This window comes from Rhincodon typus, chromosome 24, assembly GCF_021869965.1.
Source record: "Rhincodon typus isolate 14 chromosome 24, sRhiTyp1.1, whole genome shotgun sequence".
Classification (NCBI taxonomy): Eukaryota; Metazoa; Chordata; class Chondrichthyes; order Orectolobiformes; family Rhincodontidae; genus Rhincodon; species Rhincodon typus.
The window spans coordinates 33,592,296-33,608,455 of NC_063355.1; the positions used below are offsets into that span (position 1 = coordinate 33,592,296).

At 41.8% G+C, this 16,160-nt stretch overlaps 1 protein-coding gene across 1 annotated transcript in view; it reads right to left on the reverse strand.

Moving 5' to 3' along the window:
- Positions 1-3,308: 3,308 nt before the first annotated feature.
- The window catches only part of LOC125481018 (MAP kinase-activated protein kinase 5-like), a 45,328-nt gene continuing 32,476 nt past the window's right edge, over positions 3,309-16,160 (reverse strand). The window contains exons 6-8 of the mRNA XM_048611739.1: positions 13,408-13,497; positions 4,794-4,889; positions 3,309-3,428 (exon numbers count right to left, since the gene is read on the reverse strand). Coding sequence (XP_048467696.1) covers positions 3,309-3,428; positions 4,794-4,889; positions 13,408-13,497 — 306 coding nt within the window. The remainder of the gene's footprint in view (positions 3,429-4,793; positions 4,890-13,407; positions 13,498-16,160) is intronic.

Genomic DNA, 16,160 nt, shown 5'->3' on the forward strand with positions numbered 1-16,160 from the left:
AAGAGAGATAAAACAAAAAATAAACAATTTTTAAAAACTGAAGTAAAGAAGCTAGGAAAATAATACCTTCCAATAAAGACTGACAGAAGGAATAAAATCTGGTTTTGTTAAAAAACATTTCTTATATTTAGAGTTTGAAAAGGATTACAGTTACAAACTACACTATGTGTTACATTTCTGACTTAGGAAGATTTACATTAAGACAATGCACATCTGCTTTATACAATCATCAACAGCACTCTACAGAGGCTTCCAGAACATTTGTTGTGTTTATTTACCTTTTTTAAAAAATATCCATGTCCTGAAGAACATTGGATATGAATTAGCAGACTGAGGGACTAAATACTGCAAAGATTACCTGACCACTAAAAGACAAAATAGTACATCTTGCCAAATTGCTTTAAATGTTTATTTCCTCACCATTCAATAGCCAGACAAACTACTACTACAATGATTCTAGAGATATTGCAGGCAGGTGCCTGTGGTATGCCTCAATAATCAGTTACCTTACAAGGAGGGAGCACTGGAAGAGGATGAGCCTCTCCATTATTCAATACCTCCTGCTACTAAGCATGGCAGGTTCACAGAAATCACTGACTCACGATCATAAACCTTGTCTACCTTTAAGGTGGTGGGCATGATTAGTACATCATTGTACAATACTATATGAATATAAACTAAACCTGTTTCAACTGCAGTTTTTTTTAAATTCATTTGTGGGATGTGGGCATTGCTAGCTGGCCAGCATTTATTGCCCGTCCCTAGTTGCCCTGAGGTGGTGGTGATGAGCTGACTTCTTGAACAGCTGCAGTCCACCTGCTGAGAGTTGACCCACAACGCCAATAGAGAGGGAATTCCAGAATTTTGACCCAGGCACAGTGAAAGAACGGCAATATATTTCCAAGTCAAGATGGGGAGTGGCTTGGTTGCTGGAAGTTGCTGAGTTCCCATACGTCTGCTGCCCTTGTCCTTCTAGATGGAAGTGGTCATGGGTTTAAAAGATGCTGTCTGAGGATCTTGGTGAATTTCTGCAATCCATCTTGTAGATAGTACACACTGCTGCTACCGAGCATCGGTGGAGGAAATGGATGCTTGTGGAGGTAGTGCCAATTAAGTGGGCTGCTTTGTCCTGGATGGTGTCAAGACAAGTGGGGAGTATTCTATCACACTGCTGACTTGTGCCTTGTACATAGTCGACAGGCTTTGAGGCTTCAGCGGTATTCCTAGCTTCTGACCTGCTCTTGTAGCCACTGTGTTCATGTGGTGAGTCCAGTTGAGTTTCTGGTCAATGATAACCCCCAGGATGTTGATAGTGGGGGTATTCGGTGATAGTAACACCGCTCAATGCCAAGGGGTGGTGGTTAGATTGTCTCTTATTCGTGATGGTCATAGCCTGGCATTTGTGTGGTGCGAATGTTACTTGTCACTTGTCAGCCCAAGTCTGGATATTGTCCAGATCTTGTCACATTTGAACATGGAGTGCTTCAGTAACTTGAGGGGTTGCGAATGTGCAATGTTCAGCACCAATCATCGACAAACATCCCGCTTCTGACCTTATGATGTAGGGAAGGTCATTGATGAAGCAGCTGAAGATGGTTGGGCTGAGGACACTACCCTGAGGAACTCCTGTAGAGGTGCCCTGGAACTGAGATGATTGACCTCCAACAACCACAACGATCTTCCTGTGTCGGGTATGACTCCAACCACCGGACAGTTTGCCTCCTGATACCCTTTGATTCCAGTTTTACTAGGGCTCCTTGATGTCACACCCCGTCGAATGCAGCCTTGAAGTCAAGGGCTGTCACTCGTACATCACCTCTGGAATTCAGCTCTTTTGTCCATGTTTGAACCAAGGATGTAATGAGGTCAGGAACTGAGTGGCCCTGGCAGAACCCAAACTGGGTGTCACTGAGCAGATGCTGCTTGATAGCACTGTTGATGACACCTTCCATCACTTTCCTGATGATCAACAGTAGAGTGATGGGGTGGTAATTGGTTGGGTTGGATTTGTCCTGCTTTTTATATACAGGACATACTTGGGCAATTTTCCACATTGTTGTGTAGATACTGGTGTTGTAACTGTACTGGAACATCTCGGCGAGGGGAATGGCAAGTTCTGGAGCACAAGTCTTCAGCACTATTGCTGGAATGTTGTCAGGGCCTGTAACCTTTGCAGTATCCAGTGTCTCCAACTGTTTCTTGCTATCACATGGAGTGAACTGAATTGGCTGAAGACCGGTATCTAAAATGCTGGGGACCAATGGAGGAGGCCGAGATGAATCATCCAACTGGCACTTCTGGTTGAAGATTGCTGCGAAAGTTTCAGCCTTACCTTTTGTGGTGTGCTGGGCTCTTCCAAATATCCCAAGGATGGAGATATTTGTGGAGCCTCCTTTTTCATCGAGTTGTTTAATTGTCCACCACCACTCATGACTGGATGTGGTAGGACTGCAGAGCTTAGATCTGATCCATTGGTTGTGGGATCGCTTAGCTCTGCCAGTCTGGAGTCGCTAAATCAGTGCAAAGTCTGTTCTTTAGGACCCAACCAGCTCGATCAGTGGTACCGCTGCCAAGCCACACTTGGTGGTGGACATTGAAATACCCCACCCAGAGATGGTGGTGTCTGGGACATTGTCTGTAAGGTACAATTCCGTCAGTATGTCTGGCTGTTGCTTAACTAGTCTGTGAGACAGCTCTCCCAAATTTGGCACTAACCCCCAAAATGTTAGTGAAGAGGACTTTGCAGGGTCAACAAGGCTGTTTCTGTGTTGTCTTTTCCAGCGCCTAGGTCAATGCCAGGTGATCCATCTGGTTTCATTTCTTTGAGACTTTGCAGTGATTGGTAGTGAATGGCTTGCTAGGCCATTTCACAGGGCACATTGCTGTGGGTCTGGAGTCACATGTACGCCATAACAGGTGAGGCTTGCAGATTTCCTGAAGGACATTAGTGAACCAGATGGGTTTTTCTGACAACCAACAATGAGTTCAAGGTGATCATTAGATTCTTAATTCCAGATTTTTAAAAATTGAATTCAAATTCCACCATCAGGCATGGCAGGATTTGAACATGGGTCCCAAGAACATTGGCTAACCGTCTGGATTATTAATCTAGTGATAATACCACTAGGCCATCGCCTACCCAGGTTTATACCTTTTTTACCCTGGGTCAAAGTATGCCAAGACAAAGAATTCTTTGTGAATATACAGTGACTGAGCAAGCCCATTCCATTAGTTGAGTACTCATTTTGCCAGTGACATTTCACTTAAGCAGTCATGCAACATTTTCCTTATGACTACTGAACCCAGTGCTAGATTATATTCCATATCAAAGTTGTAAAAGTTGTTACCTTGTTGTATGTATAGGGAGTGGGTGAGGTAGGTATGATTCCAGACTTCTCTTTCTGGTGTCTCCTCTGGGCTTCCAGTACCTGCAATAAAAAAAGTGATTAAATGAAGAACACAAGACTCCATAGTGTGTATCATACTAGTTATTCTAATTTAATAGAAAACAAATTAGTATCCTACATTGTAGGAAATGGTGAAAAAAGAATGAATTTAAAATTCTTAAAATGTGGAGGAGGAAACCTGAACAACATTTTGCAAGAGACAGAGAGGGAGGAAAAATAAACTGGAAAAATAAATGTAGAAGAAATCTTGTAACTAGCACATGGCTTCGCAGAACTGGAAAAAAAAAATCAAGGAAATGGGAACATTTAATATGTTCTTTGAACAAAAAGGTGCTCTGACTAGCATAAATTTCTCACTTGGGTCAAGTGCCTTGAGGCACATAGCATTTGAGGAATCAGTTGCTATCTTCCTTCCTCATCCACTCCAGCTCTAAAATTAGAAGAAAATCCCTAGAAAATTCATGTACATTGCATTAACCTTGCATGTAAATTTTGCTGTTACGTATTTTAATTCTTCATTCTTCACTACTTTGCTCTCCTATTCTCTGAAATCTTCATTTTCAATTACCCTCTGTTATCTACTCCATTCGGTCTTTACCTCAGGACTGCTTCTTGATCATTTACAGAATCTCTACATCACCTCACTGACCATATCCTCCTCCTTGATTTTCTGTTATTCATGAAGCACAGGTCAATGAGTGAACTCACGCACTTTAAACAGTCATCACTACATTGGAGTAAGATACTGTTCTCTAACTCAAAAGCATATTGAGCTGACTAGTTCATCAATTGGATCCATGCTTCTGGGGCAGGTGCTGATCACTCACTAGTCTCTGTCTCAACCAGAATGAATAGAAAGAACATCTATAAGTGATGCACACATTTATGCTTTTCCTTCACACCACAAAGTATTCAATATAACCAGTCTCGCGATGACTTCCTTTGAAATCCTATCCCTTCAACAATTCCGTTTTTAATGAAATTTTCTATGACAAAACTTTTCAAATAACCAAAACAAAATCTCTCATATTCCTGTTCAATACATATTGATTCATTCAAGCATTCAACATGGTGCAGAACATAGATAAGACAATCAGTAGCTAGTTTCCTATTTTATATACGCAATCTTAATCTTCACACAGAAACTTCTTGATAAATAATGAAATCTGACTGAGTCTGTGAATGATACCACAGGAAATCAACTACAGGTAATTTAAAATGCACAATTCAAATAGTTAACATTAACAGCAACAACCTTTCAAATTAACTGCCAATATTTGGGAGGGGGGGGGGGAAAGAGAGGTGCGGTGGGAGGGTTGGAGAGAAGCTTTGGTGAATGGTCACATACACCACTAACGTGAGTGGCAAAGAAACACACACACTTACCTGAGGTGCTACATAATATGGAGTGAACTGTGGAGTCATCAGATCCCCGTGATCGATTTTGGCAAACCCAAAGTCACACAGTTTAACCGGTGCATCCTAAAGGTGCGAGAGAGAGAGTCAGATATTAAAAACAGTAAATGTAAAAGTAATCGGTTAGCCCTTGTACAAGACCAAAATGAGATTTTCAATGCAGATGGCCATTCTACCAACTAAATTTGGGCTGACTCAGTGACAGCAATCCAATGCTAATTACTACAATGTCACGTTTTCCAACAGCATTATCAACTTTTACCTGGCATTCCAATAATGTGCAACTGCCATGTGTGACCACAGAACCTACCTATATTCTCTGTGATGTCTCATAACAATCCTTCTCACTGTTTTACCAAACCCTCTATTTTTAAAATGGTATCAGCAATTTCAACATTGTGTTTTCGGGTTTGAGCAAAACCAAATTTTAAAATAAAAAAAAAATTGGAAAAGCTTCTTCCATAAAAGCAATGCCAAGTATGATGGATACTTTTATTTTTGAATTACGAGTTAACATTCCTTCTTTTTGTTTATATGTCTTTAAAAAACTTAGTTCCTTCATTTGAATATCTAATACCCTGAGGTGATGTATCATACATCTATAAAGAGAGTATTGGATATGGAATAAAAGATTTAAAGACCAAGTACTGCAGAGACCAAATTATTATAAAGGTAAAACAAATACTTCTCACCAACCCACTTTAATTGCTTCCTTAAGTTTTAAAAAGAGCCCTCGGTTCTTCAGGGTCAGTGACCATTGAATAGTGAGGGGCCAGGCAAACAACCACCAGGACCTTTCTAAGGGCATGGTGTAGATAGTGCCAGTTGTATGCTGCTGTATCTCAGGTTGACCAGCAAACTTTCCCTGTCAAAGTAACCATTTATCTAATGAGGAAGATGGGTTGGAGAGGAAGAATCTCTTCATTGCTCTTAACCCAATGGCAAGATCACAAAATCATTGCAGAATCATAATTACAAGATCAATATTTAACCAACGTTTTTTTTCTTATATTGTGCCATAGAGGCCAATGACTGGACCTTTAAGGAAAAACAGAGTAAAGTCACTATACAGATTTTACAATTCTGTATAGCACTTATAGGGAAGCACATTGTATATTGGGATTGTTCATAGCTGTACATAGATCAATAACAATTCCCATGAAGGATTATGATAATTTGGAGACTGTCTTGAGATCTAGTCTGTATTGCCCTTTCTGTGCACTGAGTGCGCCTGCATGTAGCTACAATCTAGACTTCTCAGAGGGCTGGAGACTTCCCCTTACATTCCATGTTCAAAGTGCCTTTTGTTGATGCTGAAAATCTTTTGATTTATTTGGCGTGAAGTGGTTTAAATTCACTGGTGGTGACAAGTTGTCTTTATTTACAACTAACAGTGACAGCTCTACTAACCTGGATGTTGTTAGAGCTGCTGGAAAGCATGGAAGGAGTTGAAATACTTGACATCTTTGAGGTGGAAAGTGAGTGTGCTTCTGTCTCACTATAGAGAAAGAAAAGTGGCTGAACTGTAACAGGGAAGGGTGAAAACAAAGATGCAGCAGAGGAGAGGAAAGGATAAATTAATTGTACAGAGGATAGAACTAAGTTCATGATTTTAACATAAAGCGTGGCAAACAGCAGATAAAGCCCTCTCTCATACAGAGTTGCTGAATGCCCAGTTATTAACAATCAGATGTAAAAGTACGAGTCTGCTGTTGAATTGAGGCCAACTCTTGCCACAAGCAAAATCCATAGCTAGTTTATCATGTTTTTACGAATTTGTCATCCATTTGTCACGTAGAAGAGACAAGGACACCAACATTGGTCGATGAGTTATGAGAGAATGTCATTAACGGATGTCAATCTATCTCGTCAGTGTGATGGAATTCAACATTGTTTACTGTTGCTCTGGGTCATGCTGCGGTAGGTGCTGCAGAATGCATTGCTAGGAGATGGCGGGGACAAAAAGGCAAGGACTACAACTCCCTCAAGTGCAAGCTGAGAGAGCAGAAAGGCTGAACAAGTGTGAAGACAGCATAAAGAGAGTTTTCTTAAAAACAAAACCAAATGGGACCTGGGACCTGCAGCACACAGACTAAGTCCATGTGACAAAACAGAATAGACAGCAGTTAAAATGCTATCATTAGCTCCATGCAGCTGAGGCTCAGAGGAGTGTGTGGGGGGTTGAGACTCAGGGATGCTTGCAGCAGTGACAGCTTTGTGAGGGTGTTGAAGCCCAGAAACCCTAGATCTGTTGTTAACTTAATGAAGTTGCCTGCTCCATGAAACTGGAAGTCAAACAAAAAAGGATCCCATGCGAGTAGCGTTTGTCTATTCAGTACAGCTACAAAGCTGGGAGCATCCAGGTGGTTAGATAGGAACACAGGATTTAGGAACAGAAATAGGTCTTTTGGCCAGTTGATTCTCCTCTACCATTCCACAAGATCATGATTGATCTAGTTGTGATCTCATCCCCACTTTTTTGTCTGCATCCCATTACCCTGGGCAGCCTTATCCATTAAAAATCTACCATCTTGAAATAAATTTAAATTTTCTTGGGGAAGATAATTCAACACTCTAATGAATCTCTCAGAAAGTAAATTCTCATCTCTTAAAGAGAGAGACCTCCTATTCTTAAACAATGCAGCTAGTTTTAATCACACACCCACAGCAGAAACATCCTCCAGGTACCTACCTTATTTAGTCCTTTCAAGATCGTACATGTATAAAGACCACTCCTCATTCTTCTAAGCTCAAGTGGACATAGATGTAATCTGCTCAACCTAGACACATAGAAAACATGAGCAGAAATAGGCCATTTGGCCCTTTGACTCTGCTCTGCCACCATCATGATCAAGGCTGATCATCCAACTCAGAAACCTGGTTCCCACTTTCTCCCCATACCCTTTATTCCCTTCAGCCCCAAGAACTATATCTAACTCCATATAAACATTCAAAGTTTTGCTCTCAACCACTTGATGTGGCACAGAATTCCACTGGCTCAACACTCTCTGGGTGAAGAGATTTCTCATCTTAGTCCTAAATGGCATACCCCACATTCTTAAACTATGATCACTGGTTTTGGACTCCTCGGTCAACAGTAACATCCTTCCTGCTTCTACTGTCTAGCCCTGCTGGAATCTGATTTCTGAGAGCTCGCCTCATTCTTCTACACGCCAGTGAATATAGTTCTAGCTGATGCAGTTTCTCTGCATGCATCAGTCTTGCTGTCCCAGGAAATCAGCCTGGTAAAAATTTGTTGCACTATCCTAGTTATGCAATTCACTGGATTACTGGTTCCAACATGGTGCTGTCCAGGAGTTTAACATTCCTCAGTATCAATGCCAGTGTCCTATTATCCAAAACCCATTTCTCCCATGCTAATCTTCGAGCTATGCAGTCAGCTTTCTAATCTTTATTTACCCCAAGGCAATTTGCTCATTGTTTAGGTAACCATTGAGAGATTACTACTTTGAAATTTGCTTCTCTATTTAGCTCCTAACTGCTCATACTCCTTCAATTTAACATGGCTCCTAGAGTTACCATGTTGTTCCTTTTCCCACTGAGCCAGTTAGTCATTGAGACAGAGTCTTCGACAAAGTGACTGAGTAGCTGGGAGGTAAGCAGGTAAATGTGCCTTGGCTGTGTCAGCCATTTAAAGTGCAGTTTGCAGTGTGTTTGCTTCATCTTAACTCTGGATGTTAGAGTATAAGACAGATAGCATTGATAGATTTCTTTATTCTAAGCAATTAGGATTTCACATTAACAAAAGGTTACTGGTCACTAAGCAGATCATAAGGAGAATAATTAAAAAGGGAAGAGTAAGCAAAGTTTTTGATATACAATTATCATGAGATAACCTTTGCATTGGAACAGAAAATCCAGACTGATGTGACACTGCTGTTATCCTTAGCATGAATATAACGGCTGCAGATAACTAAAATAAAATCAATACAAAGTGCTTGAGGCATAAGAATAATTCAACGTAATTAATTGAAGACCCAAGATATAAAAGAAAAATAACTTCACCAGTGATAGCTTGTGTCTCTTTTTTTGAGGGGTGAGTAAGGGATTGAAGAACCCTAATCTCAGTCGAAATACACTCCCAGTACAGATTGCCGAGAAAGTTACAGCTTGATTCTGATGCCTGCTAACTCAAGTCCTAAACTACATCACATGCTAGAAATATACTGGCATCCACTCCATACTTCCCATCCCACCCCAAATCCCAAGCATCACATTCCGACTGGTGCTTAGTATGCTGCTAAGAAATGACGTTACAGCAAACTTTTTATTAACCAGCACCTACAGGCCAGGAGTGCACCGGTCGATCAACTATTCCGGTGGATCAAGAGGTCCACATAAAAAAACCAATATAAAAATACACACTAAGTGATAGAAATGTATTGCAAAGGGTATACACATCATTGTTGTACTTTATTTACAGCATAAATCAAAATAATGTGACTTTGCCTTCAATAAAACTTATCAGCATAAAGCCTTCTCACTCACACCCTCAACTGACCACTTGGACATCACGGAAATCGCAACGATACACTAAACTTCCAGTATTTAAGGTATATAATTTTTGCTGGTTTAATCAAGAGTACCTGTTCATAAGGTGCCGGTTAAAACAAAGTTTGCTATAAAAAACAAACAATTCTAGGGATACATTTTCATATCTAACTGATGGTATAGAGAACATTTATTTTTAATGTGTGCGATGCTTGGTTACTGTGCCTGATTGTTACATTTAGATTTCTTAAACTTAAAGCTGTACATATATCTTATCAATCTTCTCAGGAAGAACTGTCAAATGTACCTTCCAAGCCTGTTCTGCTTACCCATTCACCAACTGCAAACCCAAGCATACCTCAATTCACCAGATCTGACCATGACTTCCACGTCCCAATTAAAAAGAAAAGAAGTAAAGGAAAAACAGAGAAAGAAAATGCGAGGAGGACTTCTTTGTTTTACTAAAATTAACAAGCAGCCCAGACAGACAAGACAGAAAGCTCACCATCATTTCCTGAAAGGCAATTCAGGGCAAATAATAAAACGTTGGCATTGCTAGCTATGCTCACAACACACAAATTAATTAAAAATAAACTGCATCCTCCAACAATGACTTGTATTCCAACCACTCCTTAAAAACATAACAAAGCATCTCAAGACCTTTTATAGGAAAAACATAATATATTTGATACCAAGCCACATGAGGTATCAAGCCAGTTACCCAAATGTTTGGTCACAGAGGTTTTAAGAGAGTTTTTAAGTAATGTTGGAAAGGCAATAAAAGGTTCTGAAAAAGAAAATCCTGAGCATAGGGCCAAACAACAGAAGGGACAGTTGAATCAGAGATAGTAGGAACTGCAGATGCTGGTGAATCCGAGACAACAAGGTGCAGGGCTGGATGAACACAGCAGGCCAAGCAGCATCATAGGAGCAGAGAGGCTGACGTTTCGGGCCTAGACCCTTCATCAGAAAAGGGGAGGGGAAGGGGGTTCTGAAATAAATAGGGAGAGAGTGGAAGGCGGATAGAAGATGGATAGAGGAGAGGATAGGTGGAGAGGAAACAAACAGGTCGAAGAGGCGGGGATGGGGCCAGTAAAGGTGGGTGTAGGTGGGGAGTTAGGGAGGGGATTGGTCAGTCCAGGGAGGACGGACAGGTCAAGGGGGTGGGATGAGGTTAGTCGGTAGGAGATGGAGGTGCGGCTTGAGGTGGGAGGAGGGGATAGGTGGGAGGAAGAACAGGTTAGGGAGGCAGGGACGAGCTGGACTGGTTTTGGGATGCGGTAGGGGGAGGGGAGATTTTGAAACTTGTGAAATCCACATTGATACCATTGGGCTGCAGGGTTCCCAAGCGGAATATGAGTTGCTGTTCCTGCAACCTTCGGGTGGCATCATTGTGGCACTGCAGGAGGCCCAGGATGGACATGTCGTCTGAGGAATGGGAGGGGGAGTTGAAATGGTTCGCGACTGGGAGGTGCAGTTGTTTATTGCGAACCGAGCGTAGGTGTTCTGCAAAGCGGTCCCCGAGTCTCCGCTTGGTTTCCCCAATGTAGAGGAGGCCACAACGGGTACAGCGGATGCAGTATACCACATTGGCAGATGTGCAGGTGAACATCTGCTTGATGTGGAAAGTCTTCTTGGGGCCTGGGATGGGGGTGAGGGAGGAGGTATGGGGGCAGGGGTAGCACTTCCTGCGGTTGCAGGGAAAAGTGCCGGGTGTGGTGGAGCTGGAGGGGAGTGTGGAGCGGACAAGGGAGTCACGGAGAGAGTGGTCCCTCTGGAAAGCAGATAAGGGTGGGGAGGGAAAGATGTCTTTGGTGGTGGAGTCGGATTGCAGATGGCGGAAGTGTCGGAGGATGATGCGTTGGATCCGGAGGTTGGTGGGGTGGTACGTGAAGACGAGGGGGATTCTTTTTTGGTTCTTATTGCGTGGACGGGGTATGAGGGATGAGTTGCGGGAGATGTGGGAGACACGGTTGAGGGCGTTCTCGACCACTGAGGGGGGGGGAAGTTACGGTCCTTGAAAAACGAGGACAACTGAGATGTACGGGAGTGGAATGCCTCATCCTGGGAGCAGATGTGGCGGAGGCGAAGGAATTGGGAATAGGGGATAGCATTTTTGCAGGAAGGTGGGTGGGAGGAGGAGTATTCTAGGTAGCTGTGGGAGTCAGTGGGCTTAAAATGAGTATCGGTTTCTAGTTTGGTTGCCCGATATGGAGACCGAGAGGTCCAGGAAGGGGAGAGAGGTGTTAGAGATGGTCCAGGTAAACTTAAGGTTGGGGTGGAAGGTGTTAGTGAAGTGGATGAACTGTTTGAGCTCCTCGTGGGAGCACGAGGCGGCGCCGATACAGTCATCGATGTAACGGAGGAAGAGGTGGGGTTTAGGGCCGGTGTAGATACGGAAGAGGGATTGTTCCACGTAACCTACAAAGAGGCAGGCGTAGCTTGGGCCCATGCGGGTACCCATAGCTACCCCCTTTGTCTGTAGGAAGTGGGAGGAATTGAAAGAGAAGTTGTTGAGGGTGAGGACGAGTTCGGCTAAGCGGATGAGGGTGTCAGTGGAGGGGGACTGGTCGGGCCTGCGGGACAGGAAGAAGCGGAGGGCCTTAAGGCCATCTGCATGGGGAATGCAGGTGTAGAGGGATTGGACATCCATGGTAAAGATGAGGTGTTGGGGACCAGGGAATTGGAAGTTCTGGAGGAGGTGGTGTCACGGACATAGGTAGGGAGTTCCTGGACCAAGGGGGAGAAAATGGAGTCCAGATAGTTGGAGATCAGTTCGGTGGGGCAAGAGCAGGCGGAGACAATGGGTCGACCAGGGCATTCAGGTTTGTGGATTTTTGGAAGGAGATAGAAGCGGGCAGTGCGAGGTTGGGGAACGATGAGGTTGGAGGCCGTGGGTGGGAGGTCACCTGAGGTGATGAGGTTGTGGATGGTTTGGGAGATGATGGTTTGGTGCTCAGGGGTGGGGTCATGATCAAGGGGGCGGTAGGAGGTGGTGTCGGAGAGTTGGCGTCAGGCCTCGGCGATGTAGAGGTCAGTGCGCCATACTACAACTGCGCCTCCCTTGTCCGCGGGTTTTATGGTGAGGTTAGGAGAAGGGACAGTAACCAATTTCGAAACATGGAGAAATCAGAGATGTTGAAGAGAAAGGAAATAAAGGAACAAAGAGATCTCAGAGCGCTGTAGGGCAGAAGAACATTACAGAAGTAGGAAGCAGCAAAGCCATAGGAGAATTTGAACAAAAGGATATGAATTTGAAATTAAACATATTGCTGGACTTGGAGTCAATACAAGTATGTAAAGACAGGAATCATGGATGAGTGAAACTTGCATTATGGTCATGAAATGAGGGATCTTGTGACAAAAAGAGGCTGGGATTGGGAGCACAATATCACATGGAATGTAGATAAGAAAATTTAACATGAGGAAAGCCATAGAAGATATACAAGCAATAAACTGTGCGCTCAGTTGAAATGTAGGCAGTATGGTACTTGCAGAGAATGATTCTTACAATCAAGAAAAGTTATACTTGCCATCTCTTGCATTGATGGAAGACAATTTGAAAAATGCAGTGTTTTACACAGTTAAACTCATGTACTTTTCACACTGATATTCACATCTTTTCCAGTCCTCGTCAAGTAACCCAAAGCCAGTTGGACGTATCCATTCTCCAGTGCCAACATATGTGGAGGCAGTAAACAGTTGGTTGATATGGCTTCAATTTGCATTCTCTATGACCATACTGGTTCCAAGCTATTGCTAGTTTGTTAATTGGCCTGAAATTCAAGTAAATCCAGTCAAGGGGTCCCATTTGCAAAGTGATCTGTTACATGAATCTACAATTCACGACCAAGAACGGACAGCTTTCTAGCTTAAAAGTGACATCACTTTTTTTTTTAAAAATTGGAAATGGTACATCACCTCTGTCCTTAAAAAACAGCATAACCTCTGTTCAGCACCATGCAAGGCTTATTACTTTTTAATTATAGCTCAGTGTTAGAATTGAATAAGATTATGTTCCTAGTCTACTGAAGTTGTAACTTAAACATCAGCCTTTGATTTTGGTACTCACCAGAGAGTTGTCCTTGAAGAGGAGGTTTTCGGGTTTGAGGTCTCTGTGGGCAATATTCAGGGAGTGACAGTGCTGTATAGCCAGAGCAATCTGCTCAAAAATACAACAAAATATTAGGCAGATAACAGTATTTAGTATTAAAAATATCAGAAAGAGAAGAAATTAGTTATGATTAGTTGTTAATGAGACTGAAAAAAGTCATTAACAAGGGAGAAATTGCTCCAAGAATTTATATCAGTGAAACTACAATAAAGTCTTTCACTTCATACTGAATAATAGAGGGAAACCTCTAAATAATTAAAGCAAAGAAGAGCATTTCTACCTACTGCACATTAAGGTTGGAATCCATGTTACTCAATTTTTTTGTATAAATTATACTGACTTTAGTCATAAATCAGATTGATTCAGTTTGTGAAGAACAAGTACTCCACTTGAGACAGGGAACAAAACTCTTCTATTGCAGTAATATTGGAATTTAAACCGTGCATCATGGTAAAACTAGGGCAGCATACAACAAATTAATTTTGAAGTGCCGTGATTTATGTCAGAAGCAGAGTGACTACTCAACAGACAATGAAGGGGACATTAATCTGATTTGTAGGGAAAAATTAGACAGGATATCAAAGGAATTCTTCAGAGACCACAGGTCCTTTATCACTTGGTGAAAAAGCTAGGCTGGACCATAGGTGCAACATTTCTCCTGAAAGAGAGCATCGAAGTCAGCAGAGAGTTATAGACAGATTATGTGATTGGGCAAAAACTTGGAGATGGAATGTAATGAGGGGAAAGGAGGAGAGGTTATGCACTGTGGCAAGAAGAATAGGGGAGCTGAATATTATTTAAATTGAGAAATACTGCAGAGTGCTACAGATCAGAGGGATTTGGAAGTCCTTGTACATGAATCACAAAAAGCTATCATCCAAGTTCAGCAGGTAATTGGGAAGGCAAATGGAAGGGAGGGGTGTAAAAGTAGAAAAGTTTTGCTAAGACTACACAAGGCACTAGGCAGACCAGTTGGAATACTGTGAACGTCTTTGGGTGCCTCAACCAAGGAAAGATATACTGGCATTGGAGACAGTCCACAGAACAGTCACAGGGCTGATACTGGGTCTGGAGGGGCAACTTTATGAGGATAGGTTGAGTAAGTTGGACCTGTACTCATTGGAACTTAGATAAGACACATTACTGAAACATACAAAATTCTCAGGGGATGACAGTCGATTGAGAAAGTTTGTTTTCCCTTGTGGAAACATCTTGAACCAGACTAAGGGATTGCACTTTTAGGACAGAGATAAGGAGGAATTTCGTCTCTCAAAAGGGTAGTGGATCTGTGAAATACTTTACCATACAGGCATGTTAAAGCTGGGTGGTTAAGTATATTCAAAGTTGAGGTGGACAATTTTTAAACAGTAAGGCAATCAAGGGTTAAGGAAAAGGTGGGAAAGTAGAGTGAAGAATTATCAGATTAATAATCTATTGAATGGCAAAGCAGATTTGATGGGTTGAACGGCTTTCTGCTGCGCCTATATTTTATGGTCTTATATTGAAGAAATTCCCTCAATACCAGCCTGGTGTGGTTAAGATACTAGTGGCCTTAACTGAAGATAATAATCTTCTGACATAAATTCTTTATAGTTTTATACAAAACACATCCCACATTCTATTTCATAATTTTTTTTGTGTGCTATTAAATATTTCTTCGGCTTTCCTCCCAGAGAATTTTTTTTTTTTTAAAATTTGCTGGCTGGCAGGCCAGTATTTATTACCCATCTCTAATTGCCTTTTACTATCTCAGTTACCTGTATAAACATTTCCAAATTGGAGGAATGCAATATGAAAGAGGGTCCCAAAAACAGTTCAAAATTTAGGTTAAACTTTTTATTCAACACAGATCTAACAAAAAAAATGTTAAGCATGCTTAAAATTGGGCAGTAAGGAAATGCTTCAACTATAGTATTTTAAGAGGTATTTTTATTTTCAGAAGGTAAGTTAAAAGTTGGCTCTTAAGATAGCATAACTAAAATTTTAGTATGTGACAAGGAGTTGTGTTATTGGAGACATTATCGTAAGGAGTAAATGGCAAATCATCCACTTGTTGGTTGATGAGGTGAATATAAAAGAATCCAATGCATGATTGAAAGAGTAGAGAGCTTTTGGTGTATATCCTAACCAGAAGTCTCCAAACTCTATCTTTGCCAAACTCATGTTAATGGGACTTTGTGCAAATGGCTGCTATCTACATGTTAGTTACTGCATGTGATGTGCTTAGAGAGTCTGAGAGATGCAATAGTACCCTACATATACACTAAATCTGTACTACACCATCCCTGAAACATATAATATTATACCTAAGATTTTATACTTAAGCATCTTTGTACGCAAGATGGCGCTGGAAATGGTGACTGTACACTTTTCACCGTACCCAAGTACATGTATCGATAAAACTCAGTCTCGTCAAGATGATTAGAATTGAGATGAAATTCAAAAACTTAAGAGCTGCAACAAAGAGAAAAATGCTTGTGTATTTCCTAATGTAAAAATCTGGACAGTATCACTTGCCAGTAGACGTTGTTTACATGACCTTAATACAGCACTTGACAAGGCTCCATATGGTAGACTAATTAGTAAAGTTAGATCACATGGGATTTAGGGCAAGATTGCCAATTGGATACAAAATTGGCTTGACAGTAGGAGACAGACAGTGGTGGTGGAGGGTTGTTTTTCGAACTGGAGGCCTCTGATCCACAGGGATC